The sequence below is a fragment of the Austrofundulus limnaeus genome, unplaced genomic scaffold, assembly GCF_001266775.1.
Source record: "Austrofundulus limnaeus strain Quisiro unplaced genomic scaffold, Austrofundulus_limnaeus-1.0 Scaffold127, whole genome shotgun sequence".
Lineage (NCBI taxonomy): Eukaryota > Metazoa > Chordata > Actinopteri > Cyprinodontiformes > Rivulidae > Austrofundulus > Austrofundulus limnaeus.
Window position 1 is genome coordinate 1,199,689 of NW_013952529.1, and position 16,110 is coordinate 1,215,798.

The following is a 16,110-nucleotide window of genomic DNA, read 5'->3' on the forward strand; positions in this document are numbered from 1 at the left end:
TCCAGTGAAATATATTTATGTTTGTGGTTGTAATGTGACAAAATATGGAAAAGTTCAAGGGGTATGAATACTTTTGCAAACCACTGTATCTCAACAACCGTTCATCTGAGCGACGTGAAATTCATTTCATAATGTTAATAATGTTGTCTTTCCAAAAACTTATTCACATTTCTTACAGAAAAGTTGATGTCACAGGCACTTTAAGGTTTCATCTACAGCAAATTGGGGTCCTAAGACTCCAAATTTGTTTTATTAGAGGATTTCCAGGAATTAAATAGTTTAAAACTGGCTGCTAAGAAGGTTTCAGCTATATTTGACAAAAAGGCAGTTAGATATGGTTTAAAACAATTGGTTTATTAGGAATATTTTGAATATTTCAACCAAAAATACTTTGATTCATGAGTTTCTGACAGTTTTTATTAATTTTTTTTGTCCTTTGTGTTTATTGTGAAATTGGTCTTAAATTTAATTTTATTTGGCATTAAAAAGTCTTAAATGTAACTTGCCTTAAACTGTAGGAACCCTGCATCATCATGGACTGTTTTCTTTGGGACGAGAGCTCGGTTTGATGTCTGCAGGGAAATGATTTTAAGTTGCTACAGGAACGATGAGGAGGAATGATGATGTTGGTCTTCTTAGCAGAAGAATTTAGGAAAATTAAAAAATGTTTCTCAGCCACAGAGTAGAAGTTCAGCTGCTTAGTTTTTCTTTTTTTTTCATTCAAAACCTTCATTAAGCACAAAAGTGTCTTATTTTCATTTAGTTTCACCTTGACTGCTTTAGAAATCCAAGGTTAGAGCAGAAGAGAATAGAAATTTCCTGAAACGCCCACACACAACAGAACAAAACTCACAAAATGCAGAAATTCATGCATTTTTAACGAATGTTTTCCAAATGAAAGTTTTTCAAAAAGAAGAGAAACTAACGTGGCTGCCGGGTCCATGAGGTTTGGTTTCCTGCAGGGCTTTTATTACAGGAGTTAATTTATCCTGACACATCCTCACCGTGCTGGGCTCGTAACGCCGCGCAGGAAAAGAACTGAACACACACTTTGGTTCCCTCCGGGTGTCGTAACGCCCATCAGCTTGGAGTGTGCAATGCTTCATGTGACAACAAGGCCCCGGGACACGCAGGATAAAACCTTTACTGGACCCCAGGTTCTGCTAAACATGCTCACACTGAGCTCTTTATGGGTCCACAGGTCCAGTGTCCTGCATGAGGACAACTGTCCCTCATCACGTCTGACTTAGTTAACAGTTAGTGCAGAAAACAAACCCTAAGACGGATTCAGGGTTCAGCTTCGACTTCTCAAGAGTCAAGATTTTAGTTTTTCTTTTTGTAAACTCGTATTAAAGCAAAATTTAGATTTTCATAAAAGTTTTTATCACATCTCCATAAAACACGACGTGTGTTTGCCTGTTGTCTTCAGAGTGCTGTCAGTGACGGACACTGGGTGGTTTCAGCTTTACTGGTTTTATCTTGTTTTTCAACTTCTTTCAGAGTTTCTATATCCAAATTTTGTCAGCTTAGATTATTACAAAGAAAATCTTCACAATCCCAACTTTGATCTTCGATTTCTGACTTTGATCTTCGATTTCTGACTTTGATCTCAAAGTTCTGACTTTGATCTTTGAATTCTGACTTTAATCTTAAAATTCTGATCTTTGAATTCTGACTTTGATCTCAGAGTTTTGACTTTGATCTTAAAATTCTGACTTTAACCTTCAAATCCTGAATTTGAGCTTTGAATTCTGACATTGATCTCAGTCTTAGAAACAGTCTGATTTCAGAACTCAGTTGAAACATATTTTTTTGCTCTGTGGCTCTAATCCAGTGGTTCTTAACCTTTTTTGAGGTACCGAACCCACCAGTTTTGTATGCGCATTCACTGAAGCCTTTTTAGTGATAAATAAAATTTTTTTTTTCCAAATTCAAGACATAGGTAAATGTTTTTTTTTACTGGTGTATAAAATGAGCCGTGCATTAACATCACCTTGCTCAAAGAACAAAACCAACACAGTGCATGAACTCACAACAAATTACAGTATGACTTTATTCTGGACCCAAACAAATAATTTGCCCCCAGAAAAAATTTCAGCCCCCCAAAAATATTTTTTACTATTTTACTAATAAAAAATAAACTGGGATTTTTTAAAAAGAATTTAGCATTTTTAATAACTTTTTTTTATTTTAAAGTTAATTTGTTTTTTGTCGTTTTGAATCCACAAAATACTTTTTTGGGGCCAGCACTGATTGGCCAAGCAATCTCATGTGATCCTCTGCAGCAACTGATGGCCAAGCGGGGTCGTGTCAACATGACTTGCCGTGGCAGAGGCTCCACCGAACCCCTGAGACCGGCTCATCGAACCCCTAGGGTTCGATCGAACCCAGGTTAAGAACCACTGCTCTAATCCTTTCCCATATTAGATTTATTTTTCTCAGTGTTCTAGATTATCTGCTGCTTCAGCCGACAATCAGCTCATTCTTCTTTTACTCAACTTAAAATTTAATTTCTGCCCTAAATCCAGCCTTCCCTCTTTATTCATGTATGTATTTATCTGCTGTCTGTATTCTGACTCTTTTTGACCAAACAGCATCCATGTTTTCTTAATTTATTCTCTAAAAAGTTTCGTTCTCTCCTCCTACATCCTCTCCACTCTCACAGTTCATTAGTGTCGCTGTATGAAGGCCGACTGCAGCTGATGAGCAATCAGTGTCTTTACTGTTCCAGTGTCCTCACAGAGCAGCAGATGGATGTGTACGTTCAATAAAACCTGACTTTTATCTTTGCATTAGAATTTAGAGCCGTTTGTGTTTTGTATAGAGGTGTTTCAGATGTGTGGGTGTGTTGAGTGTAAAACGTGTGTGTTTGTGGGGAAACGGCGCTCCCGTGTCGTGGCGGGCGCCAGGTTGTGAGCTGCTGGGTGGCCTCTGTAACTCTGCTGTAAATGAGCTGATGGAGGGGGAGCAGGGGGAGGAAACAGGCGGGGGAGGAAGTGATGGAGTGTTTTTCTCTCTCTCCTCCCGTGGAGAAACATCAGGAGGAGTTGTTGAGTATAAATGATGCAAATCAAGGCTGCTGGAGTTTGTCTGTTTGTTCGAAGGCCGCTGAAAAGAAGTCTTTGTTCTGCTGCAGCGTTCACACTGACCACTTCTGTAAATGTTTGTTAGTAAAGCATCGTCTTTATTTACACTTTTACCAACATTTCTTCTAAACAAGACACAAAGTGCATCAGGATGGGGCCGTTTTCCTCCTCAGCCTCTGAATGTCCCTGCAGATCTTCCTGGAAAACGTGAAGAGCTTTTTTAGAAGACAGAGACAGAACCACTTAGAGTTTAAAAACATAATATTACAGGAAAATGTACTTTGAAGTACAGCTCCAGCTTTTGCTGGAAAAACTGGTCTCTGTACTCTTTAGATGAGCACATTCTTTATGATTTTATATCTGGTGCTTCTTAAAGACTCACGAGTTTGTGAATGATTTGAAAAGGAGGATAAACATTTCTGGTTAAAGAATCGATGCAAAACTTCTCCGTTTCATTTCTAAAACAGGCTTAATGTTTGTTTTTTTACAATTTCCCTCAGATTCTCTGTTTGAGATTAAAGTGACTGATTCATCCATCCTGCAGCAGACTGAAACAAAAACACATATTATTGGTCAAACTAACGTCATGCAGGATTCAGTTTGAGCTTGAAGTATGTGTTGGGGATGATGCTCAGCTACGACCACACTGATTTTTAGCTCAACGTCTCTGAAACTGTGCTGGAGCTAGTTTTGTGTTTTTAGGGTAGTGACAGGACCAAGGTTATAATAGTTTAGGCTTTTTCATTATAATTTAGTTTTATTTTGTTGTGACTTTTTTTTTCAATGAACTCAGTTTTTATTAGTTTTTAGAGTGGATTTGCTAGTTTTTATTAGTTATTATTGTAACTACTACTTAACTTATTATTATTTTTAATGCTTAGTTTTAGTTGCAATTATTTTTAAAACCAAAGAATTGTTAAATAGAAGTTGTATGCATACACTTTATTTTTCACTTGTAGTGCCAAATATGTCCTATTGTGTAGAGGTTTGGGGTAATGTTTATAAAACCAATATAGGTCCAATAGTTAAACTTCAAAAAAGAGTAATTAGATTAATAAATAATGCTGGGTTTTTTGATTCCATAAACCCACTATTCTTAAAGTCTTCTGCTTTAAAATTTAGTGATAAAGTGATTTGATTTGATTTGATTTATTTATTTATTTAACAGGAAAAGATTACTAAAAATCAAGCCTGACTCAGCATAATTGCTGTTTTACAGCGGGTTCCTGTTCTGCAGCACATAAAACACTCAGAAATACAGCATCACAATCACATCACTATACACCATAGACACAAAGACAAACAAGCATACCAAATTTCAAAAAGGCAACATTTGCAAAATAGGACGTTTAAAAATGAGCACAACAAAAAGTGTCCAGCAGATGGCAGACAAGATTCTTCTTAAAGGGCTGTRGTTTTGAAATGGACTTTATGTTTTGAGGAATGTCATTCCATGCTTTAGTATAAACATAGAAGAAAGACCTCTGGCCGTAACAGTTTTTAAAAGTTGGTAATATCAGTTGTCCTTTTTTAACAGATCTAGTTGAATGACCACTTCCAGAATTTGATTTGGGCAACAATGCACAGAGAGTTCCATAATTGGCACCTTGGAAGATCTGAAAATATAAATTAATACCACTATACAAAACATAATTCTGAAAAGTCAAGGCATCAGACAATGAAAGAACTGTACAGTGATGAGTAACCAGGAAGTTTTTTATGAATTTTGTAGGCCCTGTTGTAGAGCCTAACTATGGGTTCTAAGATTTCATTTGTTGTAAGAGACCAAACAGGTAAACAGTACGACATGGTTGAGAGTATAATGGCATGAAGATAGATATTTGAAACAGAAGATGTCAGATTGGATCTAATTTTTGAATAAACATATAATTTCTGTTTCAACTTAGTGGTTAAGACTTGTACATGATCACGATAAGTCAAATGAGAATCCAAAGTAATTCCAAGATATTTGTATGTAGTGACAATATCAAGGGGTTTGTTTAAAAAAGTGAGTTGATTTGTTATATTGAAATGTCGCCTGGGTGAGGAAAAATACATGCACGCAGTTTTTTTTAACATTAACTGACAAAAGATTATCTTGAAGCCAACCATGAAATGTCTGAAGATCTGCTTGTAACTGACTATTAATAGATTCAGTATTGAAATCAGACAAAGAAAAAGAACAGTATCATCAGCATACATTAAAATATTTGAATACTTCAATATTTTTGGAAGGTCATTTATGTATAATAGGAAAAGCAATGGGCCCAGTATGCTACCCTGCGGAACTCCCTCGGAACAGGGCAGAGACCCGGACACAGAGCTTCCATGAGTGTATTTAAAAACACTGGAGTTACTATATCGAGTAAGAATAAACAGTCTTCCTGATGGTTTTCAAAGATTTTTTAAGTTACGGGAAAATAATTATAATTTAAGGTGGTTCTTTATTTTTGAAGAACCTAAAGTAAGAACAAATACCAAATACAGATGTATTTCTGTAATGGGTGTTAAATTGTTGAATATTTAAATGATGAAATTAAGTTTAGTGACTCTCTTTTAAGTTTTAAAAAGAAGTAAAAAAGTAAATTAATTACGAGTTATGGTTTATAGTAGTCAGTTGTGATGACGGTGGTGGAAATATATTACATATTTGTTTTGCATGTACGGACAATAATAATGATATTGTTGATAAAAAAAACTGTATTAATGATATGTATATAACCAGGATGTAGTTGAAGTATATGTGTGTTTTTTTTGTGTATTTTGTTTTGGGGAATCCATTATGAAGTGTAAGGTGAGGCAAAACAAGCCATTGGCTTCGGCCTCTAACTATTTGGTCATATAGGGTTAAAGTTTTGTTTGTTTTTGTGTGGAGTGTTCTTTAATGTGACCAAATAAAGTCATTCAAATCATAAAATCATAAAAAAATATAGTTTTATTTGTCATTTCTTTCATTTTATTACAATTTTTATTTATTTTAGTTAACTAAAAAGTTTTTTCACTTTCAGTTTTTGTTACTTAGTTTTAGTTAACTATAATAACCCTGGCTCCAACCACTGATTTCTAGCTCTGCATCTGTGAAACTGATTGTGTTGGAGCTGGTTTTGTGTTTTTAAGGCGACGACAGGAGAGAGAAACACATTCTCGGCAGGAGTTATGTAGCTGTCATCAGACACAGCGCCTGTCAGAGAGACAAACCTCAGCCTTAAAACAGCTCTGACTTCCTCCAGTTTGAGATGAACGATAAACATTTGGTCGTAAATCAGATCATCTTTACTGATCTCTTCTTTCATCTGCAGCTCCGCTCTGCTGCAAACAACCAGACCAGATCCGAGCACGGTTATCAACCTGGGTGTTTCTGAGTGTTTTCAGTCGATCTGAGGTAGATCGTGAGTCCTGGTGTCGGTCCGAGGTGCTGAACCCGAGGCCGTGGCAGGAGCCGGAGCTGTCCGTGGTAATTAGTGGAGCTCGTGCTGATGAGCGGAGTCCTCGCAGGCGCAGGCCGTCTGCTGACGAGCGGGAAAAGTCCAATTAATTTGCCTGTCATTGTTTCCATCTGCTCCTGCTGCTCTTTAGCTGGGCCGCTTTCAGATTGATGTCACGGCGTCGCGGCAGCTCCGCTTGTTTGTTGGAGGTAAAAAGTTCCTGCTTGGTTTGTAGGAAGCTGCGCTCACTGCATCTGTATCAGCTGATGGTTTTATTTTCTCTGTGTGTAAAGAAGCAGCTTCATGTGCATCGTGAAGTCTTCCATTCACCGTTTGCTACATTTAGAAAAAGAAACACTCAATGAATCCTGAAAACGAGCTACTATCACCAGATTTTCTCTATAAACGTATTAATTACCACCTTTATTCAGTCTTTATGAGCCGTGAAGAATCAGCTGTTTGAGGCTTTCTGCTGTGGATCTTTTAATGAGACTTTTTTATTTTATGAACACTGTTTTTGTATTTAAGCTTTAAAGTCTGAACTATGAAATAAATGGAGCTGTGTGTTGGCAGGAACTTGGTGATCTACATATCCTGATACGGGGGTCATGATAAAATATTAGGGATGCATCATTATTAAAATTTCAAATTGATACCATATTGTTATCCAATATAATTACTGCTGTTATGGCTGATAACCAATAGTTGCCAATATTACACAAACACACAAATTATTTATATACATATACGCACAAACACACTTGTGTCATTATTCGATACCATAAAAACCATTAGACTGCTAACAAGGCTCTGTACTTCACTAGCTGCGTTTCCATTACAAATGTGCGCAAAACTTTGTCGATATTCTGTTAATGTTGAAAAAACACAGTTTCACAACTGCAGTGTTTCCATAAAGTAAGAAATGTTATTAAAGTCACGCGTGAATACGTTTGTTCTCGTGATAAGTCATTACAAACATGGCAGCGATGGATGTAAACACATAGCATGTTGCTACCACGACACTAGCGCTCATCATCAGAGGAGACGTCGGCGTCTTTTATCGAGGCTTTCCAGAGACAAGTCCCTACTTGGGAGCGGCTACGTATGCTGTGTTTTTGGGAAATTGTAGTCGATGAGTTTACTATTTTATACTACTTCTGTGATATTACTACTACTTCTACTTCCTGTTATCTTCTTCATCATCGTCTTTTTCACCAGTAGAAACAGCCGGTTGTTGATCACGTGACTCCTGTGATGTGAAAAAAGTGTTTCCATTGCAGTTTTGCGAAAAACACCAATTTCGATGCGGCCGAAAAACCACCTCACCCAAGTGCAAAAACATTTTGTCAAACGTAATTTTTTCGAAATTGACGTGTTTCCATTGAGCAAATTTATTTTCGAAATTCTTATTTGCGCATTTTCATGGTCAACGGAAACGCAGCTACTATCACTATCATGATCAAACAGATACCGCTCGACCAAACATCTCCCCTCCTGAAACAGAAACACAAACAGCAACAAGTGGGAAATCAGTATCAGACATTAAAATCAGCCCAGTTTTACTTATCGGGCCGATACAGATGTTAATGCCGATATATCGTACCACCCTATATGATACATCGTAACGTATTGTGATACTGTAAGCGAGGCGATATATTGCCTTTTTTTCTCCATAAGATTCTAAGAGCACACCATGCAATAAATGCATAAAATCTGATCAGTTCAGTTTATTTTTATTCAATCAGAAGAACACCAAACATTTATTAAGTCTTAAACATCGATACAGTATCAACATGAAATATCGTGATATTTCAATGTATCGATGTTTTGTTACACCCAAAAAAACTGAAATAATTAGATCTATTTTTACAACTTTATTTCAAAAAGTGTGCATTAGGGATGACTCTCAGCTACTACCACACATTAATACAGAATCTTTACATTGACTGAGTGAGACACTTTTTATGTCTGAAGGTAATTATCTGTGGCAGCCATCTTTATTCTAATTAACTCCAAACGATCAGTTAAAGATGTGACAGAGTTTCCTTAATGTATCCAGTACTTTTGCTGACAAACAAATGCAGTCACAACTAAGACTCTAATTGCCTCCTGGCCACAGCAGATATCAACAGATTGTTTTTGTTATTTGTAGATTATTATTGTTTGAATTTATTTTTTTCTTCTTTCTGCTGTGTCTCATTTTATTTGATTTGTATATTTTTATATATAGAATTTATTTTATTTTTAAATGAATAAATTTGAAACTAAACTAAAAGATCGGGGCTAAATGTGAAGGTTTTGATGTTGATTGGTTCAATTCAATTCAGTTCAATTCAGTTCAGTTCAATTCTTTTATCAATCCCAAAGAGAAATTAAATGTTGTTTTAACTCATATCCTGGTTTCTTTGAAGAGAAACAAGCTGTAATTCTTATTTCACTTATCCTGAAGTTATTAAACCAAAACACACCGTCACACTTCATTATGTGACTCAAAATAAAACTGGATATTGGTCATTTAAGAAAATACTGTGCTACTATTGTTGGTTAAAGTGAAACAATTCACTTGAATTTTCCGTTTTAATTGAATAAATAAATTAAGAACTGAGAGCATATTGAGAATAATCATTTGAATTGTGTTTTTTTAAATTATGTTAAGAGGCAGCAGTGGCAGGAAGAGAGGGCTGTGTGAGATTCATTCATTTGTTCAAGTATTGCTCACTTCAGCTCCATTGATTGAGCTTAAATATAGTTTTCAGGAGGAAAATAATTCGGTGAGGCTCAGCTGGAGGTGAGTTTCAGTCACAACAAAATGATGTTTGCTTTTGAACGGTTTAATCAGCCGCATGTTTTATTCAGCCTGTGGGAAAATAAATCTGCTGTTCAAACACAAATTAAAAGATTATCTTCCTTTGATGTGCTGTTTCACAGCTCCGCCCACTCCCATCGCTCCGCCTGAACTCCTGGCCGTCGGCGCCACCTACCTGTGGATCAAACCCAACGCCAACAGCATCATCGGCGACGGGCCCATCATCCTGAAGGAGGTGGAGTACCGCACCACCACAGGAAACTGGGCCGAGACCCACGTGGTCGACGCCCCCACCTACAAGCTCTGGCACCTGGACCCCGACGTGGAGTACGAGATCAAGGTCCTGCTGTCCAGACCCGGGGAAGGGGGAACGGGACCGCCGGGACCGCCCCTCATCACCAAGACCAAGTGTGCAGGTGAGTCACCTTCAGCTTCTGATGATGCTGTGCTTGATGCTCGGTTTGGTTTGTAGAAACATCTCAGTTCAGCACTAATCCAGACCCGATCTACCTGGAAACAGTTTTTATCCACAGGTTTCTGTAGAAGCGTATGTAGGCTGCCATGACAGACCACTAGTCCCGCCCCCCGGCTTCATATTTCCAGTACGCAAAGAGAGAACAAGCAATTCATTCATTCAGAGTTATGATAACAAAACCAGTTTGTTTTTGCTTTAACTGGCAGCTTGATCAGTTCAATCACAAGTTTGGGCTCAACTTGTGTTTTTGTCGGCTGCCACAACAAATGAAGAAAACAGGAATGCTTTAGAAACATTTAGCCTGGAACAGGACTGGCCACCAAAGGTGGCTCATCAGGACCACCGTGAGTCAGACCAGTAATATCAGCTAAAACCCTGAATCTGTGCCTGGTGAGAGAACTGTAAATGTAGTTGGTCCCTGTTTCACTAGTTCATTGTGCTTTTACTAAATTAAAGCCTACGGTGGTGTTAGCATTAGCACTAGCTGTAGTGTTAGCCTGATTGTTAGCATTTTATTAGCAGCTACATCTCAGTTTTAAAGAAATATTAATAGCAGCTCACCCGCTTCAGATGTTATCAGTCCATTAAATGGACATTATCAGCGGTTCTCAGTCCCATAGAATGGCTTCAGACTGTCAGCTGGTTAATATGAGGCATAAAGGTTCATTTTAGAGAAAATGACCTGGGCTAGGTTAAAGTAGACCGGAGTCTGTCAGATTGTTGCCTTTCAAGGTATTAGTAGGTAAACAGTCTGAAGCCATTCTATGGGACTGAGAACCGCTGATAACGCCCATTTAATGGACTGATAACATCCGAACCGGCTGTGCAGCCACATGCTGGAATATATGGCTTAATTTAACTGTCTAATTCTGAATAAGCTGGTAACATTAAACAATCATCTTCAAGCTAAAATAGTTTGTCTAAATGGCAGGATTAAAAGACGAGGAGCTTAGCCCCCGGGGGCTTTAAAAGTCTCCGGTTTGTTTTAATAAAATAAATATGCTAACGGAGTTATTAGTGACAGTTTATTTATTTTTATCATTTATTTAAAATGACTGCAGCTGTATGAAACCCTCCAGTTCATCTCTAGAAGTTACTAGCGAACCAGCACCCAATACTTTTATAAAATTATTACAATTATGAGGGGCTTAGGAACATTTTACTTCCAGAACTGTTGACATTTATGATTTTGCGTGTGTGTCTTCGGGAAAGATGAGATAGTTGATGTCAGTAGTAGCTATTAGCTAACATCGGGACATAGCTTTGTGCTATCAGTCCGTGAGCAGTGACGGCTGAGCCACTAATAAAGAATTGTCCTCGCCACTTTTTAAAACATCCTTACAGTATATACACCTCCCTGTGTCGCCATTTACGCCAGACTTCAGAGAAAAATACTTTGATAAACAGTGACGGTGTATCCCTGTAACTGTAAACAACAGCACAAGCGGAAATATAAAACCAGCCTCTGCTACTGTATGTAGAATAGAATAGAATAGAATAGAATAGAATAGAATAGAATAGAATAGAATAGAATAGAATAGAATAGAATAGAATAGAATAGAAACAGCCTTTATTATCCCGTGTGGGGAAATTCAGGTGTAGTAGCAGATACATGCTTCAATCCACGGAAACCGTATATTGCTATGTGACATTATCAACTGTAGCAATAATAATAGAATTAAAGATAGTAACAATAAGAAAATAAAGATCAAAATAAAAATAATAATTACTGTACTGAAATATCAAGATAAAATCAGAAAAAAATTAGAATAAAAGCAAGATGCTGTGCAGAAAAATATGAAATTACAGGAAAAACCAGTCATGGCAGACTCATGATCCGAGGGGGTGTGCAAATTGATTCAAACTCAGTCATTAAGTTAGTGTTACAGGTCAGGAAAAATGATGTACAGTTGCCACTGGTTATTGTCTATGTACAGTGGTTTGCAAAAGTATTCATACCCCTTGAACTTTTCCATATTTTGTCACATTACAACCACAAACATAAATATATTTCACTGGAATTTAATGTGAAAGACCAACACAAAGTGGTATACAATTGTGAAGTGGAAGCAAAATTTTACATGAATCAAAACATTTTTTACAAATAAAAAACTGAAAAGTGCGACGTGCAAAAGTATTCAGCCCCCTTTTCCCTGAGTGCAACCAATTGCATTCAGAAGTTGCCTGATGACTGCTAATGACTCAAAAGGGTCCACCTGTGTGTAATCTAATCTCAGTACAAATACAGCTGCTCCGTGACGGCCTCAGATGTTGGTTAAGAGAATATTGGGGAGCAAACAGCATCATGAAGTCCAAAGAACACACCAGACAGGTTAGGAATATGGTTTTGGAGAAGTTTAAAGCAGGCTTAGGTTATAAAAAGATTTCCCAAGCTTTGAACATCTCACGGAGCACTGTTCAATCCATCATCCGGAAATGGAAAGAGTATGGCACCACAGTAAACCTGCCAAGACAAGGCCGTCCACCTAAACTTACAGGCCGAACAAGGAGATCACTGATCAGAGAGGCAGCCAAGAGGCCCATGGTGACTCTGGATGAAATGCAGAGAGCCACAGCTCAGGTGGGGGAAACTGTCCACAGGACAACAATTAGGCGTGCACTACACAAATGTGGTCTTTATGGAAGAGTGGCAAGGAGAAAGCCATTGTTAAAAGAAAACCATAAGAAGTCCCGTTTGCAGTTTGCCAGAAGCCATGTTGAGGACACAGCAAACATGTGGAAGAAGGTGCTTTGGTCAGACGAGACCAAAATTGAACTTTTTGGCCACAATGCAAAACGCTATGTGTGGCGGAGAAAGAACACTGCACATCACTCTGAAAACACCATCCCCACTGTCAAATATGGTGGTGGCAGCGTCATGCTCTGGGGGTGCTTCTCTTCAGCAGGGACCGGGAAGTTGGTCAAAGTTGATGGGAAGATGGATGGAGCCAAATACAGGGCAATCTTGGAAGAAAACCTGTTGGAGTCAGCAAAAGATTTGAGACTGGGGCGGAGGTTCACCTTCCAGCAGGACAACGACCCTAAACATAAAGCCAAAGCTACAATGGAGTGGTTTAAAAAAAAGAATATTCATGTGTTAGAATGGCCCAGTCAAAGTCCAGACCTAAACCCAATTGAGAATTTGTGGCAAGATCTCAAAACTGCTGTTCACAAACGCTCTCCATCCAATCTGACTGAGCTTGAGCTGTTTTGCAAGGAGGAATGGGCAAGAATTGCAGTCACTAGATGTGCAAAGCTGGTGGAGACATACCCTAAAAGACTTGCAGCTGTAATTGCAGCAAAAGGTGGCTCCACAAAGTATTGACTCAGGGGGGGCTGAATAATTTTGCACATCGCACTTTTCAGTTTTTTATTTGTAAAAAATGTTTTGATTCATGTAAAATTTTGCTTCCACTTCACAATTGTATACCACTTTGTGTTGGTCTTTCACATTAAATTCCAGTGAAATATATTTATGTTTGTGGTTGTAATGTGACAAAATATGGAAAAGTTCAAGGGGTATGAATACTTTTGCAAACCACTGTAATGATTGAGAGGTAGAGTTGTTTGATGTGCAAACACAAACATGGATGCTTATCACGTTTGTTGGGAGCAGTGATAGTTATAGAGTCTAACAGCTGATGGGAGGAAGGATCTGCGGTAATGCTCCTTTGTGCGTTTAGGATGCAGCAGTCTGTCACTGAAGGATGTCACTGTCACTATGGGTAGTTGCGCAAGTTCAGGAATACTTAGTACGTCCAAAATGCATCCAAACCAAGGTCCAGTCTGTTTAAAAGAAAGATTTAAAAGCCTGGTTTTAGGGTAAATGGGGTAAATTTGAAGTCTGCTTGAGCCTGACAGGCGAGAACAAAAAAAAAAAAAAACAACGAGGAAAAAGAAGAAAAGTCCTTATTTCCTCTGGGGTATGGCAGCACAAATCAAAGATGATGATAATTGGGATGCTAAGACGGTGCCCCGGAGATGAAGGAGAGCTGGAGTGCTCTGCTGGAGAAGGAGGAGGAGGAGAATTTGTCGAAGGTTAGTTGGGGGCAATCATGGCCGATAATGAGTGTCCCAGTGGGGGTGTAAGGACACAACAAGTGACTTTTCATTTGATTAAGTGACAGCCCATCAGGTCTCTGACGCTCCGACGCCAGCTTTATGTGGAGGTTGGTAGGGCTCTACTTAACGCAGCAGTTGGCTGCCATCACCACTCATCGCTTTACGGTCGCCAGACACTTCACATTTACACTTTTCCTTTTTTCTGTGTGTCTTTTCAAAATGTTCTCCCTGCGCTCTTGTTTTTAATTTCCATCTTTTTTTCCTCTTTTGACCGTGCTTCTCACCTTCATTGAGCTTGTTTCAACACCTGTTCTCACATTCTTTTCTCTCACACCTGTCGTCTGCCGTTTTCTCTTTTTCTAGTCTGGTAATTATCTTTTTCTTCTTCTTTTTTCTGTTCTTGCCTTCTTCACTTTCATGTTTTAAGTGGTGAAACGTAAGCAAAGTGAAATGAGATGTCTGATGGGTCAAAGTAAAACGAGCACCTGGAAGACGTGGAACAATAAAGCTGCTGTCGTTGGTGAGTGAGTGAGTCACGGAGGTGTTGTTAATGTGAGGTGAAACAGAACAGAGGTGCTGGTCATTTGTGTTTGCATGTGAAGCTTAGTAGAAAGGAACATGTGTTTCCGGGCTCGTGGCGCGGTGTCGAGCTGTCACAACCGTTCACGGGCTGTGTGCACGTCTGTGTGCACGTCTGTGTGTGTGTGACGGGATTGAAGCAGGCAGGTATGACAGATGTTCAGAGGCCTGCTGGCTGCGGGCCGTGTTGTTGAGCACGAGCTGCTGTGTGTTTGTTTCCACACATTCTGTGTTCACCTTTCTGTTCCCGTTAGCATCAGCGGCTCCGCTCAGACCTCAACGTCAACACCGCTACATCGCTCTCATCTCCTCCTACCATCCTTCATTTCCATACTTCAGCTGGGCTGAATGTTGGACTCTGTTTCTGTGAAAATGCAACAGAGATGCTTGAAGCTAAATGATTATTGTAGAAAAAAAGTACAAAAATTTAGCATTTTTTTATAAAATAGCCAAAAGTCTTCTTCACTTGTGTCTTCTAGTCTTGTTTTCTTCAGTGTTTGTTTGACTCTGATTTAATCATGTTCAGCCTGAAATCTTTAAGATTACATGATGAAGATACTGATGGATTTTATCACTTGCTGTCTCCTTTACCCAACTCTTCCTCTCATCTCCCTCATCTTCCTCTAATCTTCCTCTCATTCCCCCACTCATCTTCCTCTCATCTCCCTCTCGTCTTCCTCTCATCTCCCTTTTGTCTCCTGCTCATCTTCCTCTCATCTTCCTCTCATCTTCCTCTAATCTTCCTCTCATCTTTCATCTTCTTCTCATCTCCCTCTCGTCTCCCGCTCATCTTCCTCTCATCTTCATCTAATTTTCCTCTCATCTCCCTCTCATCTCTCTCTCATCTCCCTCTCATCTCTCTCTCATCTCCCTCTCATTTCTCTCTCATCTCCCTCTCATCTCTCTCTCATCTCCCTCTCATTTCTCTCTCATCTCCCTCTCCTTCTCCCTCTCATCTTCCTCTCATTTTTATCTCATCTCATCTCTCTTTCATCTCCCTCTCATCTTCCTCTCATCTCTCTTTCATCTCCCTCTCATCTTCCTCTCATCTCTCTTTCATCTCCCTCTCATTTCTCTCTCATCTCCCTCTCCTTCTCCCTCTAATCTCCCTCTCATCTTCATATCATCTTCTCATTTTTTATCTCATCTCGTCTCTTTCATCTCTCTCTCGTCTTCCTCTCATCTTCCTCTCATCTCTCTCTCATCTTCCTCTCATTCTCTCTCTCATCTCCCTCTCTTTTCTCTCATCTTCCTGTCATTCTCTCTCATCCTGCTCATCTTTCTTTTCCCGCTCTTCATGGCCTTGTGTCGATCCACCTCTCAGCTCAGTTTGATTTTTTTCTTTCTTCTCTTTCTGAAACCAACGCTCAGCAGGTTTGTTGTTCCAGATTTGTAATCTGCCTCAGATTGTAAAGTTCATCATCATCTAATCTCTGCTCTTAAATCAGCAGTGAATGCTTTGATGCAAATAATCCATCAGTATTTTGTTCTGTTTACTCATCTGCAGCTGACAAAGCTGTGTGTTCTCATGTTTGTCAGTTGTGTTAGTAAAATATCAGCTACAACTCCTTCATTTCTCATCATAAAGTAATTTTATTTTGAAATTCTGGCTTAAAAGATGGTAGGTGATGTGCACTACTTTTTTTCCTCCTATCTCCCTCCATCTCCATCTTCACC

At 38.8% G+C, this 16,110-nt stretch overlaps 1 protein-coding gene across 1 annotated transcript in view; it reads left to right on the forward strand.

Annotated features, from left to right (window-relative positions):
• Positions 1 to 16,110, forward strand: part of ptprt (protein tyrosine phosphatase receptor type T) — a gene marked incomplete in the record, with an annotated part of 388,491 nt that overhangs the window by 125,584 nt on the left and 246,797 nt on the right. Inside the window, 1 exon segment of the mRNA XM_014015350.1 lies at positions 9,440 to 9,733. Within this exon segment, the coding sequence (XP_013870804.1) occupies positions 9,440 to 9,733 (294 nt within the window).